The sequence below is a fragment of the Phyllobates terribilis genome, unplaced genomic scaffold (genome assembly GCF_046119375.1).
Source record: "Phyllobates terribilis strain yellow unplaced genomic scaffold, ASM4611937v1 Scaffold_11__3_contigs__length_659146591, whole genome shotgun sequence".
Classification (NCBI taxonomy): domain Eukaryota; kingdom Metazoa; phylum Chordata; class Amphibia; order Anura; family Dendrobatidae; genus Phyllobates; species Phyllobates terribilis.
In genome coordinates, this window is record NW_027362771.1 from 343473851 (window position 1) to 343499317 (window position 25467).

The following is a 25467-nucleotide window of genomic DNA, read 5'->3' on the forward strand; positions in this document are numbered from 1 at the left end:
TCAGCGCGGTAATTATGAAGGAGCGCGGCTTAACGCACGCATATAAAGCAGGGCATAATGTGTACCCACTTGAGGCATTAGGATATGATTAAGGAACCAATGCAGGAATGAGGAATGATATACCCTTAATGAAGAGGAACTATATACCCCTGATGAAGGATTGAAACGCGTCGGAATGTTCCGTGGACAAACTGATCACCTATAATGTAAAGGGGGAGCAGACATAAAAAGACCCCGGGTGAGATGTTTCCATGTTCTATGAGGATTTAAATGCCTGGATGGTAATAGAAGGCTCCTCATAGTTCTATTTCTGTATACATACCTACCATTTAATAATGGCTTGTTATGTCTATGGGTATATGCAGATATAGGTATGATCACCGTATATATTGCTATATGGGTATTTGGTGAGGTATACCTCGGCTTGGGATGTTCCATGGATTAACTCATCACCTGGAATGTAAAGGGGGAGCAGATATATATAAAAAGACCCCGGGTGAGATGTTTCCATGTTTTATGAGGATTGAGTGCCTGGATGATAATAGAAGGCCCCTCATAGCTCTATTTGATTGTATACTTATTTACCATTTAATAATGGCTGGTTTTGTCTATGGGTATACACAGATATAGGTATAATCACCGTCTATATTGCTATATGGGCATTTGGTGAGATATACCTTGTTTTTTTGCGTATCTGTGGGGTTCTCTTTTTGGACTTCATAGCTTGAATACCTTCATTATTCTTACTTATGCTGGACCTAATAGGGCCTGATATTCTGTCCAGCTATATCGTAGATATTTATATCTTTTTACTTATGATACACCATATGGGCATCATGTTATAAATTTCTTTTTAGACTTTTCATTAATAAAAGTTATATTTTATGTACTTATTTGCTATATCGAGTTTGACTTTGACAAGTATTTGGATGACATGGAGCAGGCAAAGCGTTACCGCAAGGAAAAAGATTTCACGCCGTCTTCTATAGCAAGCAGATTGACCATATTTCAGCAAAATGTTTCACTTGCTCTCAAAGAAATAGAAAAATTCAACCATTCATCAAAACTGACTGCATGAGGCAATTCCTTTATACCTGGAAATTGTTCAACATGTTGCCCATGTGGTTACGGCTTTGCCTCCAACCCAAGTTAGTGTAGAGAGGTGGTTCTCTAGCCTTAAAATTATTAGGTCAGATTTGAGGTCATCTATGAAGGAGGATCTGATGGAGGCAATTCTATTTCTTAGAACAAATTCATAGACTGCACAAATGTTATTTAGTATGTTTTTGTTGAAAACTTTTTTTTTGCCACTTACATAGTGTTATATATATATATATATATATTCGATATTACATAGTGTATGACATTTACAATTTATTACAGTTTTGTGTTCTAAAGTTGTATTCCAATAAATATTATGTTCTATCTAAATATCTTGATTATTGTATCATAAAAATGATTAAATCTCTGATGTTCACATTGTACTACAATAATTTTTTCACTTAAATATAAGCAATATATGTGGGAGTCAGTCGTAAGGGAAATTGAGGAGTCAGAGTCACAGGTTTGGCTTACCGACTCCACAGCCCTGGCACAAACGGTTAGAAACCAACTCCATGAGGATGGTATGAGGGCCCGTACACAGATGGGGGTTGTGCTCACAGCCCAACACCGTGCAGGACGCTTGGCATTTGCCACAGAACACCAGGATTGGCAAAGTCGTTACTGGCGCCCTGTGCTCTTCACAGATGATAGCAGGTTCACACTGAGCACGTGACAGAGTCTGGAGACGCCGTGGAGAGTGATCTGCTGCCTGCAACATCCTTCAGCATGACAGTTTTGGCAGTGGGTCAGTAATGGTGTGGGGTGGCATTTCTTTGGAGGGCCGCACAGCTCTCCAAGTGCTCACCAGAGGTAGCCTGACTGCCATTAGGTACCGAGATGAGATCCTCAGACCCCTTGTGAGACCATATGCTGGTGTGGTTGGCCCTGGGTTCCTCCTAATGCAGGACAATGCCAGACCTCATGTGGCTGGAGTGTCAGCAGTTCCTGCAAGATGAAGGCGTTGAAGCTATGGACTGGCCCACCCGTTCCCCAGACCTGAATCCGATTGAGCACATCTGGGACATCATGTCTCGCTCCATCCACCAACGTCACGTTGCACCACAGACTGTCCAGGAGTTGGAGGATGCTTTAGTCCAGGTCTGGGAGGAGATTCCACAGGAGACCATCCGCAACCTCATCAGGAGCATGCCCAGGCATTGTAGGGAGGTCATACAGGCACGTGGAGGCCACACACAATACTGAGCCTCATTATGACTTGTTTTAAGGACATTACATCAAAGTTGGATCAGCCTGTAGTGTGTTTTTCCATTTTAATTTTGGGGGTGACTCCAAATCCAGACCTCCATTGGTTAATAAATTTGATTTCCATTGATTTTTGTGTGATTTTGTTGTCAGCACATTCAACTTTGTACAGAACAAAGTATTCAATGAGAATATTTCATTCATTCAGATCTAGGATGTGTTATTTGAGCGTTCCCTTTATTTTTTGAGCAGTGTATTTGACTCCACATCCAAGTAGGGGCAGGAAATGCAAGCTCATGTGATTGGCAATTTGAGAAAAACATTCTTATATGGTGATAGGCAAAACATTCATCACTTCCTTTTTTTAAAGTGTGAAAAACATGTATATATCTTTTCCAGGTTTATTTATAGCAAGTAGCACAATTACAAAAATATTAAGACGGCTCCAAATAACTGTCACATTTGCAACAGTGGGATTTTCATACAAAGTAAAATCACTGTATCCATGATCAGTCTAAACATCCCCCATATATCCCTGAGTTTACAAATGTACACATATATACAGTAGACTTACACAATATATCAAGTGTTCCGCATAGTCTTCTCTATATGCTTTCCAGCACAAGCCGTTGAAGACAAGTAAAATAGTTTAACAGTTATTTTTGAAGGGTGCATGGTTCACTTGGCAGTCTTCACATCTGAAATACTGAAAATAATGCTTCTAACAAGCCTTCCCTTAAAAACATTGCAAGTTTTTAGGATATTTAGAAAAGTTTAATAGAAGAATGCTTGGAGGAACATGTCATAGCTGATTCTTCTTCCCACAGTCTGCTGAAGAGAACGTGTCCGAGAAGTACCAAGATTTTTTTTAGAATACTTGTAAACTGTAATGCTATAAAAGGTTAGCAAATTACAAGAAACCAACGGGTCATGTTCTTCATCTGCTAAGATCTCTGGATGTTCTGCTTCCTAGTTTCCTTTCTTCTGGTGTCATTCTAGCAAAGAAGGGATGTTTGAGGGCTTCATCAAGCGTAATTCTTAGTGTGGGGCTATATTCCAGCATCCGTCGGAGCAAATCAAAAAACTGTGTGTGCTCCGGGGAATCTTCATTTTTGTATGTCTAACAAAAGAAACAGATGGAAATGAAAATAAATGTTCTGAAAGTAATAAAAGATCTGCTCAAAACCAGCTTATGACATTTTCCTACATCTTTAAGGAGGTTGTCCACTGCAATAAATAATGCCATCATCGATTTAAACAGTAGAAAGAAGTCTTTTTGTAAATGCCTTCAATTGTCATTTTTGCCTGTGAGCGGCGCTATTGCTGACCACTCACAGGCATCACATGACCCCGGCTGCAGCCGGCTCCGACATCCGCTGATGTCACGTCAAGTTCGGGGAACCCAGAGGTGTGACCCAGTGGACAACCTCTTTAAGAGTCATCATATCTGCATTACAATTATTCTGCCTTGATTCTTCCCTCTACTTGTTTTCACATTCAGAATTTTTTTTTGGTGTTTACATTATCATCCAGATTAAAAATATTCTACCTCCCATTATATAGGCAAACGGTGACATTTATATTGTACCTGTATGGTGCATTTTTTAACTAGGTACTTCTGTAATAGAACAGCAGTCTGATCTAATCCATGCAACAGAAAAAAGTAAATAAAGTATAAATACAGTGTGAAAGCAGACAAAGCTTTATATGTAGGGGGTTGAGAAAAAAGGCTGATTATATTGCAGATGCAGTCAAAGTTATTCAAACCATGTAGATTACATTTATTAGGAAAATTTACTGCGGTTTGCAAGAACAATTTAAATACCTAACCACAACTAACAAGTGATTTCTCCAAATTCAACACAAAGTGCCACTTTTCATGACTACTGAGGTCTCAGAATTATTCTACCCCTTCAAAACAAACGTCTTTAGCACTTAGTAAAGCACTCTTTGGCTGTTATGACCGGCTGTATATGTAATGCATAGCAAGACACCTGTTTCTGGCAGCTGAGAAATCTTAGCCCATTCCACTTCGACAATGGTCTCCAGTTCATTAACCCCTTCACGACCTTTGACGTACATATACGTCATTGGCATCATTTTGGGGTTTATAACAATTAAACTTTTGTTAAACACTTTATGGAAAGGAATATAAACAAAAAGATAATAGTTCAGCAATTTTTTTTCCATTGTACACATTACACCATGCTGCATAAATGTGTTCTGTTGATAAAAAAAAATAAAACTATGTAAATTTGTTATTACTTTTGTAAAATGAATACACTTAAAAAGAAAAATCATTCGTGTTTGGGTCACCAAATTCTGAGAGCCACAAGCTTCACAATTTTCCGTCAGTGAAGATATCTGTGTGGTACATTACTTATTGATCACTTTTTATTAACTCTTTCAGAGGCAAAAAACACCAATTTTTTTTTGAACATCAATCACTGTTTAATATATCTTTATTCTGTGGTTCGATAAAATCAAGGCAATATCACAATTATATAGCTTTTTTTTATGATTTTCTACTTTTGAACAAGAAATTGCTTTCTAAAAAAAATAGATTTTTTATCATCATTCGGACACTCTTAACACTTGTATTTTTTTCATACATGAAGTTGTAGAAGGGTTTTCTCTTTGTCGAACAAGCTGTAGTTTTTTTTTTTTAATGGTACGAGAGCCAGATTATAGATCAGAGAGCCAGATTATAGATCAGAGAGCCAGATTATAGATCAGAGAGCCAGATTATAGATCAGAGAGCCAGATTATAGATCAGAGAGCCAGATTATAGATCAGAGAGCCAGATTATAGATCAGAGAGCCAGATTATAGATCAGAGAGCCAGATTATAGATCAGAGAGCCAGATTATAGATCAGAGAGCCAGATTATAGATCAGAGAGCCAGATTATAGATCAGAGAGCCAGATTATAGATCAGAGAGCCAGATTATAGATCAGAGAGCCAGATTATAGATCAGAGAGCCAGATTATAGATCAGAGAGCCAGATTATAGATCAGAGAGCCAGATTATAGATCAGAGAGCCAGATTATAGATCAGAGAGCCAGATTATAGATCAGAGAGCCAGATTATAGATCAGAGAGCCAGATTATAGATCAGAGAGCCAGATTATAGATCAGAGAGCCAGATTATAGATCAGAGAGCCAGATTATAGATCAGAGAGCCAGATTATAGATCAGAGAGCCAGATTATAGATCAGAGAGCCAGATTATAGATCAGAGAGCCAGATTATAGATCAGAGAGCCAGATTATAGATCAGAGAGCCAGATTATAGATCAGAGAGCCAGATTATAGATCAGAGAGCCAGATTATAGATCGAGAGATATATATAAAAAAAAAATTTTTACACATGAAAAAAAACAAAACAAAAAAACGTTATATTAAGAGCCTTTTTCTGTTCTAGACCAGTATTACAACTTGTATTAGGTGTCATGAGCTGTAGTTTTTATTGGTACCATTTTGGAATACACATGGAATTTTGATCACTTTTTTTTTTTTTTTTGGAGCCAAGATGAACAAAAATGGAAAATATGGCACGGTTTTTGATTTCTTTCTTTTATAGCATTCACCGTATGGGATAAACATGTATATATAGTTTCATGGTATGCAGGAGCGTACATAGAAGTCATGGGGCCCCATAGCAGAAGCTCTAATTGGGCCCCCCCCCCTACAAAAAAATACTTATTTGTCAGTGTCACAGAAGAGCAGATCTCATAACTTTCCAGCCTTTACATAGTAATTTACCTCCTTCTGAAGTCGTAGATTCCTCCTTCATTGCCTCCATAAAGTATGATGCCAACAAAAGTGCCCCCCAAACAGTATGATATCCCTATGGTGCATTCCTCCACATGCACAGTATAATGACCCTATTGTACCCCACTTCAACTCCCACGGTAAAGTATGGTGACCCTAAAGCAGTATAATCCCCCAACTGTGAACCCCACAGAGCCCTCCATACACTCTCATGGCCCCCACACAGCCCTCCAAACAGTATAATGACCCCACACAAACATTCACACTGTATAATTGCTTTCCTACAGTATAATGCGCCCCCCATAGCCCTCAAAATAGTATAATGCGCCCCCCATATAGTATAATGCGCCCCCCATAATCCTCCATATAGTATAATGCGCCCCCCATAATCCTCCATATAGTATAATGCGCCCCCCATAATCCTCCATATAGTATAATGCGCCCCCCATAATCCTCCATATAGTATAATGCGTCCCCCATAATCCTCCATATAGTATAATGCGCCCCCCATAATCCTCCATATAGTATAATGCGCCCCCCATAATCCTCCATATAGTATAATGCGCCCCCCATAATCCTCCATATAGTATAATGCGTCCCCCATAATCCTCCATATAGTATAATGCGCCCCCCATAATCCTCCATATAGTATAATGCGCCCCCCATAATCCTCCATATAGTATAATGCGCCCCCCATAATCCTCCATATAGTATAATGCGCCCCCCATAATCCTCCATATAGTATAATGCGCCCCCCATAATCCTCCATATAGTATAATGCGCCCCCCATAATCCTCCATATAGTATAATGCACTTCCCATGGTCCTCCATAGAATATAATGCACTCCCCATAATCCTCCATATAGTATAATGCGCCCCCCATAATCCTCCATATAGTATAATGCGCCCCCCATAATCCTCCATATAGTATAATGCGCCCCCCATAATCCTCCATATAGTATAATGCGCCCCCCATAATCCTCCATATAGTATAATGCGCCCCCCATAATCCTCCATATAGTATAATGCGCCCCCCATAATCCTCCATATAGTATAATGCGCCCCCCATAATCCTCCATATAGTATAATGCGCCCCCCATAATCCTCCATATAGTATAATGAACTTCCCATGGTCCTCCATAGAATATAATGCACTCCCCATAGTCCTCCATACAGTATATTACACACCCCATAGGGTAAAATGCAGCCCCCATATAGTATAATGCACACCACAGTCCTGCAGTATTATGGGCACCACGTACTCACTGATTTTAAAATACCGTATATTTTAAATAAGCCGACCCGAATATAAGCCAAGGCCCCTAATTTTACCACATAAAAATGGGAAAACCTATTGACTTGAGTATAAGCCTAGGGTAGGAAATGCAGCAGCTACTGGTAAATTTCCCCATCCTGGTATGTGTGGCCCCCACAATCCCCCTGGTATGTGTGGCCCCCACAATCCCCCTGGTATGTGTGGCCCCCACAATCCCCCTGGTATGTGTGGCCCCCACAATCCCTGGTATGTGTGGCCCCCACAATCCCTGGTACGTGTGGCCCCCACAATCCAAGTATCCTGGTACGTGTGGCCTCCTCAATCCCCTAATCACTGGTACGTGTGGCCTCCTCAATCCCCCATTCCTGGTACGTGTGGCCTCCTCAATCCCCCATTCCTGGTACGTGTGGCCTCCTCAATCCCCCATTCCTGGTACGTGTGGCCTCCTCAATCCCCCATTCCTGGTACGTGTGGCCTCCTCAATCCCCATTCCTGGTATGTGTGGCCTCCTCAATCCCCTAATCCCTGGTATGTGTGGCCTCCTCAACCCCCCAATCACTGCACACAAAACAATAAACACATACTCACCTTCCTTCCTCACCTCTGCTCCAGCGCCGAGTCCTGTCTGCAGCAGCTCATGTCGGCATCTGAGCTGCGCACGCTCTCAGAAGCCGAGGTCACAGTAAGCTGCTGCCGGCACATTCACTCCTCTGCACTGACAGCAGGAGATGCGGCTCAGCGCTCCTCCGTGCCCGCTACTAAAGAGAATGAATATTCCGTCTTCTCCACGCCCATGGGAGTGGAGAAGAGGGAATATTCATGTCCCTTTAGCAGCGGGGACACGTGGGGCTGCAGCAGCCGGCTACTGCATGTGCACCGCTCCTCTGCCGCCGCAACCTCCTACTCATCTATCCTCCTCACCTATCCTCCTCGTTCCCATGCTGCTTGGGGGCCTCACGGGCCCCCTTCCGGCCACAGGCCCCATAGCAGTGGCATGGTCTGCCACCATTGGCGGTACGCCACTGATGGTATGGGTCGTTACGAATGTGGGGATTCCAAATGTGATGTTTTTTGTGGATGGACCGGAGATCCTTTGATTGAATTGATGATACAGTTTAGTACTTATGTCCTACAGCATCTGATTGGCTGAAAGGAAAGCCTGTCAGGCCTCCCTGTTGCCATGGCAGCCAGCAGCACCTTGAGATCGTGCTGTGGGGGCTGACAAAGGGAGTAAACTCCCTTTGTCAGATCCCTCATACGCTGCTGTCACTACTGACCGCAGCATATGATGGATTAAAGTGCTGATATTGGCATGATGTCCGGTCTCTGCACATACAGCTAAGCTCCTGCTGCGGATAACACGGTCACGTGATTTGTCATGTGGCCTTGCCATTCATCAGACATAGCTATATGTCCAATTGCAGGAAATCACCCAAGATATGGACATACAGTACAGACCAAAAGTTTGGACACACCTTCTCATTTAAAGAAATTTCTGTATTTTCATGACTTTGAAAATTGTACATTCACACTGAAGGCATCAAAACTATGAATTAACACATGTGGAATTATATACTTAACAAAAAAGTGTGAAACAACTGAAAATATGTCTTATATTCTAGGTTCTTCAAAGTAGCCACCTTTTGCTTTGATGACTGCTTTGCACACTCTTGGCATTCTCTTGATGAGCTTCAAGAGGTAGTCACCGGAAATGGTTTTCACTTCACAGGTGTGCCCTGTCAGGTTTAATAAGTGGGATTTCTTGCCTTATAAATGGGGTTGGGACCATCAGTTGTGTTGTGCAGAAGTCTGGTGGATACACAGCTGATAGTCCTATTGAATAGACTGTTAGAATTTGTATTATGGCAAGAAAAAAGCAGCCAAGTAAAGAAAAACGAGTGGCCATCATTACTTTAAGAAATGAAGGTCAGTCCGTCCGAAAAATTGGGCAAACTTTGAATGCGTCCCCAAGTGCAGTTGCAAAAACCATGAAGCGCTACAAAGAAACTGGCTCACATGAGGACCGCCCCAGGAAAGGAAGACCAAGAGTCACCTCTGATTCTGAGGATAAGTTTATCCAAGTCACCAGCCTCAGAAATCACAGGTTAACAGCAGCTCAGATTAGAGACCAGGTCAATGCCACACAAAGTTCTAGCAGCAGACACATCTCTACAACTGTTAAGAGGAGACTTTGTGCAGCAGGCCTTCATGGTAAAATAGCTGCTAGGAAACCACTGCTAAGGACAGGCAACAAGCAGAAGAGACTGGTTTGGGCTAAAGAACACAAGGAATGGACATTACACCAGTGGAAATCTGTGCTTTGGTCTGATGAGTCCAAATTTGAGATCTTTGGTTCCAACCACCGTGTCTTTGTGTGACGCAGAAAAGGTGAACGGATGGACTCTACATGCCTGGTTCCTACCGTGAAGCATGGAGGAGGAGTGATGGTGTGGGGGTGCTTTGCTGGTGACACTGTTGGGGATTTATTCAAAATTGAAGGCATACTGAACCAGCATGGCTACCACAGCATCTTGCAGCGGCATGCTATTCCATCCGGCTTGCGTTTAGTTGGACCATCATTTATTTTTCAGCAGGACAATGACCCCAAACACACCTCCAGGCTGTGTAAGGGCTATTTGACCAAGAAGGAGAGTGATGGGGTGCTACGCCAGATGACCTGGCCTCCACAGTCACCAGACCTGAACCCAATCGAGATGGTTTGGGGTGAGCTGGACCGCAGAGTGAAGGCAAAAGGGCCAACAAGTGCTAAGCATCTCTGGGAACTCCTTCAAGATTGCTGGAAGACCATTTCCGGTGACTACCTCTTGAAGCTCATCAAGAGAATGCCAAGAGTGTGCAAAGCAGTCATCAAAGCAAAAGGTGGCTACGTTGAAGAACCTAGAATATAAGACATATTTTCAGTTGTTTCACACTTTTTTGTTAAGTATATAATTCCACATGTGTTAATTCACAGTTTTGATGCCTTCAGTGTGAATGTACAATTTTCATAGTCATGAAAATACAGAAAAAAATCTTTAAATGAGAAGGTGTGTCCAAACTTTTGGTCTGTACTGTACATACAGTTACGTCCATTTGGAGGAATGGGGTAATAGTGTCATTTTGTACTGAATTTGAAAAAATCACTTGTTATATTAGTTATGTTGAGTTATTTAATTTTATTAAACAGTAGAAAGTTTGTAAAATGTGCTATGGGGGATGAATAATTTAGATCTATGCAAATATTAGGACTGATATTTTTGGCATTTTAGCTCTTTACCAAAATATTCAATATACAGTTATATTAATATGGGCTTAAAGTGAAGACTCTCAGCTTTAATTTGAGGGCATCTACACCCTAATTGGAGTAAGGGTTTAGGAATTGCAGCTCTCTAATATGTAGCGGCCTCTTTTTAAAGTGTCCAAAATTAATCGGACAGATATCTCAAAAGCTCTTTAAAAGGGCTGCATGGGCGATTCTCTCATTAATCCATCATCAATTAAGCAGGTAAAAGGTCTGGAGCTGATTCCAGGTGTGGCATTTGCATTTGAAAGCTGATGCTGTGAACCCACAAGCAGCGGTCAAAGGAGCTCTTCAATGGAAGCGAAACAGACTGTCATTAGGCTAAAAATACATAATAAAAAAAAAGAAGAAATCCATCAGAGAAACAGCAGAAATGTTAAGAGTGGCCAAATAAAAACAGTTTGGTACATTCTGCAAAGAAAAGAGTGCACTGGTGAGCTTGGGAACTCAAACCTAGACGTCCACGGAAGACAAGTGGTGGATGACTGCAGAATCCTTTCCATGGTGAAGAAAAACCCTTCACAACATCCATCCAAGTGAAGAACACTCTCCAGGAAGTAGATGTTTTAGTATCTAAGTCTACCATAAAGAGAAGACTTCATGAGAGCAAATACAGAGGGTTCAACAAAAGGTGCAAACCATTAATCAGCCTCAAAAATATAAAGGCCAGATTAGACTTTGGCAAAAAAAAAAAAATCTAAAGACACCAGCCCAGTTCTGGAAATGCATTCTTTGAACATGTGAAACTAAGATCAACCTGTACCAAAATGATGGAAAGAAGAAAGTAAGGAGAAGGTTTGGAACGGCTCATGATCCAAAGCACACCACATTGGTGGACGACGAGGTCACTTTTGGTGGCCAGTGTCAGGCAGCTGCTGCAAAGGCAAATAATATAATGGGATGCATTAAAAGAGGCATAGATACTCATGAGGAGAACATAATTTTACCTCTATACAAGTCACTAGTGCGACCACACTTAGAATACTGTGTACAGTTCTGGTCTCCGGTGTATAAGAAAGACATAGCTGAACTAGAGTGGGTGCAGAGAAGAGCGACCAAGGTTATTAGAGGACTGGGGGGGGGTCAGCAATACCAAAACTGGTTATTACACTTGGGGTTATTTAGTTTGGAAAAAACGAAGGCTTAGGGGTGATCTTATTACTATGTACAAGTATATGAGGGGACAGTACAAAGACCTTTCTACTGATCTTTTTACTCTGAGGCCTGAGACGGGGACAAGGGGGCATCTTCTACGTCTGGAGGAAAGAACGTTTAATCATAATCACAGACGCGGATTCTTTACTGTAAGAGCAGTGAGACTATGGAACTCTCTGCCGCATGATGTTGTAATGAGTGATTCACTACTAAAATTTAATAAGGGCATGGATGCCTTTCTTAAAAAGTATAATATTACAGGTTATATATACTAGATTACTTGATAGGGCATTGATCCAGGGAACTAGTCTGATTGCCGTATGGAGTCAGGAAGGAATTTTTTACCCCAATGTGAAGCTTAGTGTTTGCCACGAGGTTTTTTTTTTTTTGCCTTCCTCTGGATCAACATGTTAGGCTATGGGTTGAACTAGATGGACTTAGTCTTCCTTCAACCTTAAAACTATGTTACATCCTCTGTAACATGGTGAAACCAGTGTGATGGCATTGGGCATGCATGGCTTCCAATGGCACTGGGTCAATCGTGTTTATTGATGAGATGACCGAAGAGAGAAGAAGTCGAATGCATTCTGAAGTGTACAGGCCTAAACTTTCTGCTCAGATTCAACCAAATGCAGCATGGTTGATTGAACAGCGCTATATAGTACAGATGGACAATGACCCAAAACATACTGCAAAAGCAACCCAGGAATTTTATAAGGCAAAGAAGTGAAATATTCTGCAATGGCCGAATCAATCACCAAATCTCAACCCCAGAAGCATGCATTTCATATGATTTAGATAAAAGGTATGGCAAAAAGACCCATAAACAAGCAACAACTGAAGTCAGCTACAGTAAAGGCCTGGCAAAGCATCATAAAGGAAGAAACCCAGCGTTTGGTGACCATGGTGGTCAATAGCTTCCAGACTTCAGGCAGTCATTGCCTGCAAAGGATTAAAAATTAACATTTTATTTTGGTAAAGTTAAATTTGTCCAATTATTTTTGAGTCCCTGAAATGAGGCGTCTTTGTAGAAAAATGGTTGCAATTCCTAAACGTTTCAGAGGATATTTTTGTTCAACCTTTATAATTAAACCTGAAAGTCTACACGTCAATTGTATCTCAGTTATTTCATTTTAAATCCAACATAGTAGCAGAGCTGAAATCACGGGGACTCTGTCACTGTCCAAATATTTTTTGGACCTAACTACAGCTGCTATTTCATATAATAAGAAAAAGTGAGACTATAAGCCTAGCTCATAAAAGCGCAGTCCTGACATAGTAAGAAACCAAGTTACTGCTTACCTTCAAAGGATGGCAATTTTTATTGACGTATCGACCATCAGCAGATGTCTCATCCCAGATTATTGATCCATTTTGGAAATATTTTTGTTTCCTTTTAAGAGAAAGCAAAAAGGAAAAGACACTTAAAATTTAACATGTTCTACAACATCACTACTTCGTTTGGTATCCGTAATGTTTTTACTTCTTGACTTAAAGAGATTCTCTTCCGCTTTTTACTTCTGCATTGGGAGGCAATAGATGCTAATGACATTGTGTTCACAATTGCCTGCCAAGATGCATGAGCAATAATGGCCACAATACATGAAATATAACAGGCAAATTTCGATACATTCTCAGCACCTCACGTATTTAATCTTTGTAGGTATAATGAAGTAATTTGAGTATGTATTAAACAATAAGGCAGAAAATGTTAGCATAGTATCTATAGTTGCAAACAATATTAAAATCAACCACATTGAAAATTAGGTTAATTCGCAAAATGTACAATTTGTTTGCAATACACCAAATCAAGCAATAGAAATGTAAGTAGCTTAAAGAAGCATTCCAATGAAAATTTTTATTGGCTAAACCTATGTAAGTGTTTATGTTGTGTAGTGAAGGTGCATTAATATACTCACCGCATTCTCCAGTTTCCAGCAAGTCATAACAGCCAGGTATTCCTATACTAAGTACTAAAGAGACTGGTCATGAAGGGGTTGAATAATTCTGAGGCTGCAGTAGCCCATAAAACTGGCATTTTGTGATGAATTTGGAGAAACCACTTTTTAGATTAGTTGTATTTTTTGTTTCATTGGTTACTTTTAATGGAAGCTACATGAAGTCAGCAGTTTGCTGTGTCAGGCATATTGTTTTGGTTAGCTGCAAACAGCAAAAATTTACAAACGTTGTGCTAATAAACCTAATTTGCAATGGAGATTCATTAATTTTTATTGCAACTGTACATTATTTAAGTTTACTTTCTACTTACTTTGTTTTGTACACCATGCGACGAGGTAATAGTCCAAGGACTTTCTCCATCATAACCAAGTGTTCTCGATTATCATGTGTCTATTCAAAGAAACAATGATGATTCAAGATATTATATGCATGTATTTAGATAGAGACATACAATTTGTAAAAGTGTGCACATATACGTGAATACATACACACATTTTTACAAATTGGATCATCTAGAGCAGCTTTATTCATGTGCAGGATGTGGAATGTTACAACTATAGAGTCACCACTTCAAAACACATTTAATATGCACTTTTGAAGTACTGACCCAATTAAGTTATGCTCTCGGAAATCTGTTTCATCACACTACAACAGACATGCAGCATGTCCATGTATATTATATGAAAATTACAGAGATTGATATGTGATTATGTAAAGATATGATTGCTCATATAGGATCTGTAATTGTATTAGGTTTTCTAATGACACCAGACAGATAAATTACCTGGAAGAGCGTAGATCCAGTGTAAAACTCAAACAAGATGCACCCCAGGCTCCACACATCACAGGGTTGAGCCCAGCCTAGCTCTGAAGTAAAAGAAAAGCAACTTAGAAAGCGCTACCCTATTACATGCCAATTGAATATACCATGGACAATTAGGGTGACATAAGATTGACTAAAACACAGAATATAGTTAAAAAACATCTAAATTCTATTTAGTATTCATCAATTACCTAATGGACAAGAAGAGTTCACTGCAGGAAATTACAGGGTGAGAGTTATTTGGATAATTTTTGGATAACAACAATACTTTCTAAACGATGCACAGATCTAACATGATAGACACCAGCAAAAATGGGGCATATGCAACAGAAAACAAGATGGCTACTGATAAATACAATTTTATTAGTAAATCTACTACTCGTACAGGTTACCTTATATCAAAATCCATTTAAACTAGGTCAGGAGCCGATGCTATAGAAATCCATTGCAGAGTAGTGAGCAAACAAGAAATCTAGACAATTATGGCATTTACTATTGTTCTGAATCCTTCAGTTCTAGATCAACATAAAAGAAAAAAATAATAATAAAAAAAAATAAAATGATAAAACCTTACCCAAAATAACCTCTGGAGGGCGATAATGGCGTGTGGCAACAATCGTGCTATGATATTCATGGTCAAAAGTAGCACTGCCAAAATCTACAACCCGGATGCTGGAATTTGTTACACATTTTTCTTCACAGTTCTGTTATAAGAGGAAAAATGATTTGATATCTGTCTTCCAGTGTGTGTTTTTTTTTTTCATACACAATATTTCATTTGAATTAGGCTAGGTTTACACAACTACTTCACACAGTTGATGCATACATTTTTTAAATTTGCTATATACATATATTAAAATACTGTTTAAACTATATAAATTACAAAAATTTTAATATTTTCTATTGTCATGTCAAAAAAAGTCTGATCAAAAATCATTTAATTCATACGTTAAACGAAAAAAAAAAAAATAGTTGTGGCTCTTGAAACAGGCGAAGAAAAAAACAAAAAATTCCGTGGTCCTTAAAGGACTAAATGTATTATGACTGTCAAACTTTTTTTTTTTAACCCCTTAATGGCCAGGCAATTTTTCGTGGCCATACATTTTTTTATTTTTACATAGACAGCTATATATGAGGGATTGTTTTTTTGTGGGAATAGTAAATATTTTGAATGACACCATTTACTTTATCATATTGGGGATGGAAAAAATGGCAACAAAAAATTTCAAGTGAGGTGAAATTGTAAAAAAAATAAGCAAGCAATTTTTTGGGGCTTTGTTTTTATGACGTTGTATGGTAAAGATGACCTGGCAACATTATCCTCCATGTTAATACAATCAACGACAGAAATACAAAATGTGTATAGTTATTTTATTTGAGAGGCTTAAAAAATGTTGAACTTTGTAAATCGAAAATAAAAATTGTGTGAATCTCCATTTTTTGAGACTTATTCTTTTTCCATCAATAGGGCTTGTTTTTGCGTCCAGGGCACCTCAAAATAGCACCATTAGAGAACGTTTTGAACACTTAAAACAGCATTTTTTGTTGATGTGGCGACCAAAAAAATGGAAATGTTAAAGAGTTTCGCTATTTTTTTTCCCCCTGTGGTCAGTACTTGCTATTTAAAGGGTTAACAGCAGTGATTGGATCTTGTTTGATAAATGCTGTTATAACCAGATACAGGCTGCTTCATTTTTATTTTATTTTTTTAAACCCGACCAGGAAAATTCAATGTGATCATTCTTAAGCGCTTTAGAATACCAAATCAACATTGCATATTAGTGTAAAACTGACATTCAACCTCTTTAGGCCTGATTAGCATATAGCCATTGCAGGCCTAGGGGCTCATGCCTGCCGGGATAATCAACAGAAACCCACATTCATGTTTGGGCAGGGGTGAAAACCACAAGCATCTAAAAGAAACAGTTGGAATCCGATTTAGCTCCAATACCTGACTGTCAGTCAATCACCGATTTGCTCTCCCACTCAGTGCATGGGGCACATGAGCCCATGTAATGACCGTGATGTAATAGTATGTCTAGGTGCAGAAACTACCTCAGCATCCTGATGAACTGTTATCAAGCTGTTATAAATTGTTAGTATGATATCCACTACCTCAGTATTGGCAGAGTTCAAAGCAAAATGAGGGATACAGTGTTGTCTGTGGAAAGGCTAAGGCTGGTTTCACATGTCCGTACATTTCCGGTACCGGAGATATCCGTATCTCGTGTCCATGTGTGGAACAGTGTGCCGCATCAAGATCACACGTACTGGCGCTTAGGAATCAGCGCAACAGTTAGCACTGTTCCCAAGCGCCAGGTGCTGAACGCTGCACTCATTATGGTTCCCTGCCGGCGCTGCGATCAGCACCAGCAGGGACAATGATGAGAGTAGTACTGTCTGCTCCTACAGTGTCCCCACTGTAAAAATAAGAATACAATAAAAAAAAATCCTTATACTCACCTGTCCCAAGTGTCCCAAGCTGTAAACAATGCGACCGATCAGCACAGGAGAATGAGCCGCTGCAGTGAGCGGTGTTCTGTCACTCACTGAACACAGCTCGCTGCAGCGGCTCATTCTTCCCGGCTCCTCTGCTGAGCAATTGCATGGATTACAGCGGGGACACTTCGGACAGGCGAGTATATGGATTTTTTATTTTCTCCTCATCTTCACAGGTGGACACTGCGGGAGCAGAACACTACTACTCTCATCATTGTCCCTGCTGGTGCTGATTGAAGCGCCGGCAGGGAACCATGATGAGGACAGCGTTCAGGGAACATCGCTAACTGTACACTGATTCCCAAGCACCGGTACGTGTCACACGGATGGCATCCGTGTGCAGTACATGTTTACACAGACCCATTGACTTGAATGGGTCCATGTGATCAGTGCGGTCGTCCAAAAACGGACATGTCTGTGTGTGGAGCACACGGACACACAGTCCGTGTAAACACATTGACATGTGCACAGACCCATAGATTTGAATGGGTCTTCGTGTGTCAGTGTCTCCGGTACGTGTGGAAACGGTCACCACATGTACTGGACACACGGCCTAACAGAGTGGCAAAAGGTAATGCTAGCCCCCTACACCCCACATGGCACAAAAACTCCTATACACTACAGTGATCAATCCCACAGAAATAGACCGGCTCTGCTGACCCTGATCTAATCTGTATGACCAGCTTTAGGCCCTGCAGGAAATAATTTCAACTCACCTTTGCTTCATTGTAGGAAGAGGTAAAATCAGAATTCACAAAGAGAATATTCTCAGGCTTTAAATCTGTATGTGTCAGTTTGTTCTCGTGCAGGACTGAAAAATTAAGAGATGTAAAACTAAGTGCCCAAAGTCACAATGTAAGTTAGCTATGAATTTGCATTTTGGGGTAAACTTAAAATAATTTGTTAGCACCATTTGATATTGAACTATACAAACAACACCTAAGAAGAGAAAGGGAATAAAGAATCATAGGAGATAAAGGAGGAGAATATTTTCAAATACACGTAATTACAAAATCAGATGATTTCGCACTGTATGAAAAGATGCAGGTTTTACAATTTTTACTAGTGAGCAAAAAATATCTGGTTCTCTCTTTTACAAGAGATACCAACTAAAAAGGGGAGCTAACTATATGCAGCATCAGAATGAAAAGTGGAAATGTGGCAGGATTTGGCCTATTTTGTGGTTTTATTAACTCGTTTGTCCATAAAATATAAAGGGAGTATTGATTCACCCACTTTTTCATACTCACCAAAAAGAAAGTCACAAACATAGTAAATGTACCACGACATCCCAATGGGCAGTGAATCAGAGAACTGCAAATCAGGCGATGATATACCTCGCCTCCAGTCAGAAGCCTGAACTTCATACAGAATTTTTATCATCCATGTCATAAGAGGTCTAGGTTTTACACGGAAGTATGTAGTCATTCTGTATGACTGCAGACTTGTGAATCCTCACAGCGCTCACATCACATGATGTGAGGATTCTCCGGTGCTGGCATTGAAACAGAGTGGTCATGTAACTGCAAGTATGCGAGTTACATACTTTGGGCCACATTCCCACTAGAAATGCACAGCCAAGCTCAATACAAGTAAATTGAGAGAGGCCAAAACATGTCTAGTCAGAATGCCTAGACAGCCCCTTTATGACGTGGTACATAATAGTACGCACTTCGCTCAGCCCGCACTGAATCGGGCACATGTCAGTTGATTTATACAGCTGACATGTGCCCGCAACAGCTGCAGGTGGAATCACGAGCCACCCGCAACTGTTAACTAGTTAAATGCCGCTGTCAATCTGACAGCAGCATTTAACAGCGCTGTGCCAGAAGCATGTCACTTATCTCGCCCATCGGTGACCATGTCACATGATTGCGGGTCACTGATGGGTTGGCATGACAACTCGGGGTCTCCAGTAGACCCCTGTGGGTGTCATGTCCAGATTGCTATGAGCAAATCTGCTACATACAGGCGATCTGCTCATCGCCTGTATGTAGCAGAGCCGATCAGGTAATTGCTGCTTCTAGTCTCCCATGGAAGCAAGCAAAAATAAAAAAAGTTGAAAAAATAATAATATATATTTGGTCAGTATTTTTTCTCAGGAGTGGAAGCCAAAACCATGAGTGGGTGGATAAATGCAGAATTGGTGACTTGTTTCTATTATCACCCACTCATGGTTTTGGCTCCCACTCCTGAGAAAAAATACTGACCAAATACTGATAGTGGGGCCATGGCCTTACATAGTTTATATTTTGATCTCTATTTCATGAACTGTTCCGGGAGGGGATAGTCATTATCTGGTTAAAGACGACCTAAGTGCTGTAAATTTATGCCACCAAGTCCTGGGATTTAACCATGTGCCACTGAAAATTTCGGTGTGTGTGGGGGTTAAAGCTCCTGCAATCTAGCAGGAGCATGTCCGGTCGCCAGTTGTTAGATGCAGACAGGGACCTTGGGGACAAAATAGAAGTGGTTTATTACTGTTTCTATATTCTCTTTTGCCAGCTACATCACGCCCCACAAAGCCTGATCTCAACATCTTCAAGACTCTCTGGGATTACATGAAGACACAGAAAATTTGCGTAAGCGTACATCCACAGATCAGAGGTTAGTTCTCCAATATGTTTGCAACAACCTCCCTGCCAAATTCCTAGAAAAAACTGTCAAGTGTACCTTGAAGAATTGATGTTGTTTTCAAGGTAAATGGTGGTCACACCAAATACTGATTTGATTTAGAATCCTCTTGTTCATTCACACTGCATTTTGTTAAATAATTAAGAAGTTTTTTTCTAACACCTATTTTTTCAAAGCATTTATATGTTGCAGCATTTTTTCCACATCGGCCTAAAACTTCTGCACACTACTATACATACACAGTTCATGTGACACCCCACTGCTCCCTTTAGAAACACCATGAACGTTAACCCCTCAGTGACTAGGCCTTAATGACTTTTTTTTATTTTTTGCAGCATAGAAAATACTTTTATTTTTTTGACATGGCTGTATTAGGCTTAGTTTTCCACATGAGAAATTGTATCATATTTAGCGTCTTTTTTGGGTACGCATTTTTTACAGACTGTAAGATGCACTTTTTTCCCCCAAATTTGGGAGGAAAACGTTCGGACCATAAGATGCACGCACCAAAGTTTACCAGGGAGTTACAGTGGTGGTGGAGTGGGATTGCAGGGTCCTTCCCTCAGGAACCCGGAAGCGGCAGAAGCGTTGAAATGCTGCAAGGCCTGTGTCAGGTGATCAGGCAGAGCGGCATGCATTGCTTTTCTGGCGACTGCGGCCATTTTCCTGAAGCCGGGATCTACAGGGAAACGGCCGCCTGAGATGGCGCATGTGCAGACGGCAATATCCCTGTAGATCAGGGCTTCAGGAAGATGGCCGCGGCCGCCGGAAAAGCGATGCATGCTGTTCTGCCTGACTGCCGACACCAGCCCAGCAATATCTCACTGCTTCTGCAGCCGGCTTCCTGAGGGGGCATGCCTCCCTGTGACCCCCGATCCACCGCCCCCCAGGTAAGATACTTATTCGGACTATAAGACGACCCCCATCTTATAAAAAATTTTTTTTTCCCTATTTTGCACCCCAAAATCTGAATAGAAAAAGGGATTTAAAAAAAAAAAAAAAAAAAAAAAAAAAAATGCTCGTCCTGCAAAAAACAAGCCCTCACATGACTCAAGCCATCACAAATATAGAAAAATTACATCCTTCAAAATAGTTTTTATTGTGCAAAAGCGGAAAAACAAGATTTAAATGTGGTATCTCTGTAATCGCACAGACCCGGAGAATAAAGTTGCCTAATCACTTATACAGCACAAGGAACAGTGTAAAAACTAAATACAACAAATTCTTGAGCTGCTTTTGATTTGTTCATTCTGACTCCCAAAGATCGCTGTAAGATGCACATTTATCCTGCACTCTGCGCTTACACCGAGGTTTCCGTTTAAATTTCTGAAATATGTGATTCAGACAGAACCCCAGGCGGAAGATTCCCTATAATGAGGCAGATGAAGACACTGTGGACGCCGTCTGGCCTATGATCTGGTGGTGTCTCTTTTTTTAAGCATGCATAAGTGCCCTCGGCCACAGTTTTGTGCACCTCTGAAAAGAAGGACACCATTGAACAGAGGCCAGACAGAGTCCAAAGTAACTCTGCTGCCTCATTATAGTGACTGGATCCGTCAAGGGAGTTTCATCTGAATCACATCATTCGGAGATCTAGATGGAAACCTCAATGTAAGTGCTCAGTGTAGAGCGCCGGATAAACGTGATCCAAAATGTTATGTAAAATATTCCCAACAAAAACGTCAACACAACCCAAAAAAGCAAGTGGTCCGTCATATGTTAACGGAAATATAGGGGGCTTCCATGTTACTAGTACAAAGGCTCTGGAAAAGTGAAATGGCACCCCCCCCCAAAAGAAATTCAGCGAATTCTGTGCTTCCAAATCCAAATGCCCCATCCCTCCTGGGCCCCAGTGAGCCTAAACCACATTTAGCGTTCACGTTTGTCATTTCCGCAGCGATGAGAGCCCGCCTAATTTACGGGTGCACGTCTCCAGAAGCACAAGCGGAATATAACGTACTGAGCACTAAAATGTACGAGCACTACATTGTCAGATTTGCAACATTCACTGCTGCTTGTTTCTGGAAAACACCCATGGAGTCAAATCACCACTACACATGTAGATAAATTCCCAAAGGGGTAGAATTTCCAAAATGGGGTCTCTTGTGCTCTTCTAGTACTTAGGGACTCTGAATATTGAGTCCGCAAACTATGCTAGGAAAATCTGCGTTTCAGGAGGAAAATAGCACTCCGTCCCTCAAGAGTCTCGCCGTGTGGCTAAGCAGTATTGTACAGACACATATGGGGTATTGCTATAGTACAGGCCTTATATAAATTAAAAATTTGGGGCCAAAACAACATTTTAGTGGTAAAAACTTAATTATTCTTTCCTCACCGCCCACTGGTATAAAATTCAGTGAGGCACATGTGGTGTCACAATAAATTCACTGCACCCCTAGATGAATATGAATTATTTTGAGGGGGTGGGGGGGGGGGTAGTTTGTAAAATGGGGTCAGTTATATGGGGTTTCGCTGTTCTGGCACATCAGGGGCTATGCCAATGTGACATGGCACCCTCAAAGCATTCCAGCAATAGCTGAACTCCAATATGGCACTTCTTCCCTTTTGAGCTTTGCAAGGTCTCAAAAGTAGTTTTTGATGACATATGTGGTACTGGTGCACTCAAGAGAAATTGCGTAACAAATTGTACCATTCAATTTCTTTGAAAATTAAAAACTTGGGGCCAAATCAAAATTTTAATGGAAAAAAAATGGTAATTTTCCATCGACTCGGCCCAATGTTATAAAATTCTGAGAATCGCTTGAGGGTTGAAAATGCTCACTACACCACTAGATGAATTCCTCAAGAGGTGTAGTTTCTAAAATGGGGTCACTTGTGGGGGTTTCCATTATTTTGGCATGTCACTGGCTCTTCAAATGTGACATGGCATCCACCATCCATTCCAGCCCAAATTGTGCTCCAGAATTCAATTGGTGCTCCTTCCCTTCCGAGCCCTGCCACGTGTCCAAACAGTAGTTTTACGTCACATATGGTGTATCGGTGTACTCCGGAGAAATTGCACAGCAAATTGTATGGTCCATTTTAATCTGTTACCTTTGTGAAAATGAAAAATTTGGGGCTAAAGCAACATTTTTTGTGAGAAAAATGCATTTATTTTTTTTTTCATTTTTACGGTTCAACGTTATAAAATTCTGTGAAGCACCTGTAGGTTTAAAGGTGCTTACCACACACCTCTAAATAAAATTCCTTCAGGTTATGTCAGTTTCCTAATTGGGGTCATTTGTGGGGGGCTTCCACTGTTTAGGCACATCAGGGGCTCTGCAACCACAATATGGCATCTTCTATCGATTCTAGCCAATTTTGCACTCCAAGAGTCAAATAGTGCTACTTCTCTTCCAAGCCTTGCCGTGTGCCCAAACAGTAGTTTTCCTCCACATATGGGGTATCAGCATAAGCAGGAGAAATTATATGGTCCATTTTCTCTAGTTACCCTTGTGAAAATGTTAAATTTATGGGATAAAAGTAAAATTTTCATTTTTTCTCTTCCACATTGCTTTAATTCTTGTGAAGCACTTGAAAGGTAAATAAACTTCTTGGACGTGGTTTTGAGCACTTTGAGGGGTGCAGTTTTTAAAATGGGGTTACTTTTGGGTACTTTGTCACATAGGCACCTGAAATTTTGATGGAAAAATGAGACTGGATACATTTAACCCTTCTAACTTCCTAACAAAAAAAAAAGTTTTTAAAAAAATGATGCGGATGTAAAAGTACACATGTGGTAAATGTTATTTTTTAACTATTTTGTGTGATAACTATCTTGTTTATGGGCATAAAAATTAAGTTTGAAAATTGTCAAATTTTCACCAAAATTCCGATATTTTCACAAGCAAAACGCAATAAATATCGACCTAAATTCACCACCATATAGTACAATATGTCACAAAAAAACACAACCTCAGAATCACTGGGATACCGTGAAGCGTTCCAGAGTTATTACCTCAAAGTGACAGGTCAGAATTGTAAAATTTAGCCTGGTCAGGAAGGTGAAATCAAGGGTTAAACAAGAAGAAATTTTCTGATGACATATATTAAAGTTAAAGGGAATGTGTTTGTAAGAGCAAGTCAGACGTTTCTCACTACTAATTTCACCCCCTTTCATATGTCCCAACTCTTCCAAGCCATCAATTTTCTAATATACGTCTATTACCTGCCCAGCTTTTGTAAGTTCATCTATGTTGCGATTCTAGCTCTGCTATTTCAGATCCGGGAACCGGAATCGGACGAACTGAGTAGTGCACGTCATTGGTGGGGTCGAGCTACCTTGGCGAGTGACAGCAGTCTTACCACGCATACTCAGATCAGACTTCACTCTCCTCTGCACTGATCATGCCGATGCTATGGAGTGCTGTGCATTCAGATGACAATAGCTGTCATGTGCTACTGAAAATTAGAAAGCATATCACAGGGTTTCTCAGCTGAAGGGACGGAAGTTCAAAGCATCTGCAGCGACAGTCTTGAACAATGCATTACCGAGCTCAGATCAGGCTTCACTCCTCTGTTTGGATCCTGCTGAAGCTTTGAAGTGCCATCCCTTCAGCTGACAAGCGCTGTGATATACTTTCCAATGATCAGCAGCACATCGCAGTGCTTGTCAGCTGAAAGCGATGTCATCACCAAACTACTTGGGCTCTTAGCTTTGATCCAGTGACAGCTGCTCGTCTTTGGATGGTGCCTTGGAGCTTTAGGCATAAACTAGGTGCTGGCAGCCCACCACCATGTGTAGATCAATTCCACACAATGGATTTTTGACCACTAATAAGTATAAATACTATATGACAGAGAATATGGAAGATCAGAGTAGAAAACATTGCACAGTCTCCTTATTGTGAATGTAAACAAGATTGGGCCAAGCAGTGTACAGGATCTCATTTGTGTAGGCAGTCCTCAAAAAAGAAAGTTGGTGTGAACAGAGGACCATTAAAACACCTCTATTTCACCTCAATTGCTTAAGGGTTTGGAGGAACTATAGCAATAGTTGTATGTAGTTGGCACTGCAAGAAACCCTTGTGATTACCGAGCTAGCATTTTGAAGGAGCAAGAAGTTTCGTTTTCTTATTTTTAGTTTATTACTTTTTCCAAACATGTTTATACTTAGTTTACAGATATAGCCAATTTAGTTATGTACTAATAGTTAAAAACTGGTAAAATCAGAAATCGTTACAATTAAGTCAATATGAATATCATCATAAAAGTGTAGCCAACTTACACTTTATTGCGTGAAAGAGCTGGAAGGCCATGTGCCGAATCTGCTGCAGTGGAAATGGTAGATAATTGTTCTCCTTCTGGAAATCAAAAGTGCTTTTCCCAAGCAGCTCAAAAGCAATGCATGCATGTCCATGGTAGTCAAATGAATCCCACATCATTACACACAAGCTAGGGACAGAAAAACACGTTAAAACAGCCATGGCAAGTCATAACAGGTTTGATTAAGTTAACAGAAAATAACCACTAACTGGTCACATGAAAGCCCAAAAAAATCCAATGAGATTTTAGGGATGCTAAAGGATACTAGTGTAAGCAGTCAACTACTTTACTGGGTTTGCTGATCCACGGTCAAGGATTCAACAAGTACATAAATGTGGAGAGAAAAAAAAAAGGAGCACGTGCAGATGACCATTTAACTTGGACGAGAGCCATCTGTCATTTTGACGTATAGCACACGCTCCATGTTATTCAAGCACATGTCCTATTTTTTCCTCGGACTGAGGGGTTGAAAGAAAAA

The 25467-nt window shown here is 40.5% G+C and overlaps 1 protein-coding gene across 2 annotated transcripts in view; it reads right to left on the bottom strand.

The window, feature by feature from the left end:
- Positions 1–2587: 2587 nt before the first annotated feature.
- The window catches only part of CLK3 (CDC like kinase 3), a 47758-nt gene continuing 24878 nt past the window's right edge, over positions 2588–25467 (bottom strand). The window contains exons 8-14 of one of the 2 annotated variants that reach the window (XM_073652822.1): positions 24952–25118; positions 17807–17901; positions 15166–15295; positions 14553–14635; positions 14079–14158; positions 13112–13202; positions 2588–3427 (exon numbers count right to left, since the gene is read on the bottom strand). In XM_073652822.1, coding sequence (XP_073508923.1) covers positions 3245–3427; positions 13112–13202; positions 14079–14158; positions 14553–14635; positions 15166–15295; positions 17807–17901; positions 24952–25118 — 829 coding nt within the window. In that variant the 3' untranslated portion in view covers positions 2588–3244. The remainder of the gene's footprint in view (positions 3428–13111; positions 13203–14078; positions 14159–14552; positions 14636–15165; positions 15296–17806; positions 17902–24951; positions 25119–25467) is intronic. The other variant, XM_073652821.1, reaches the window with a different exon arrangement.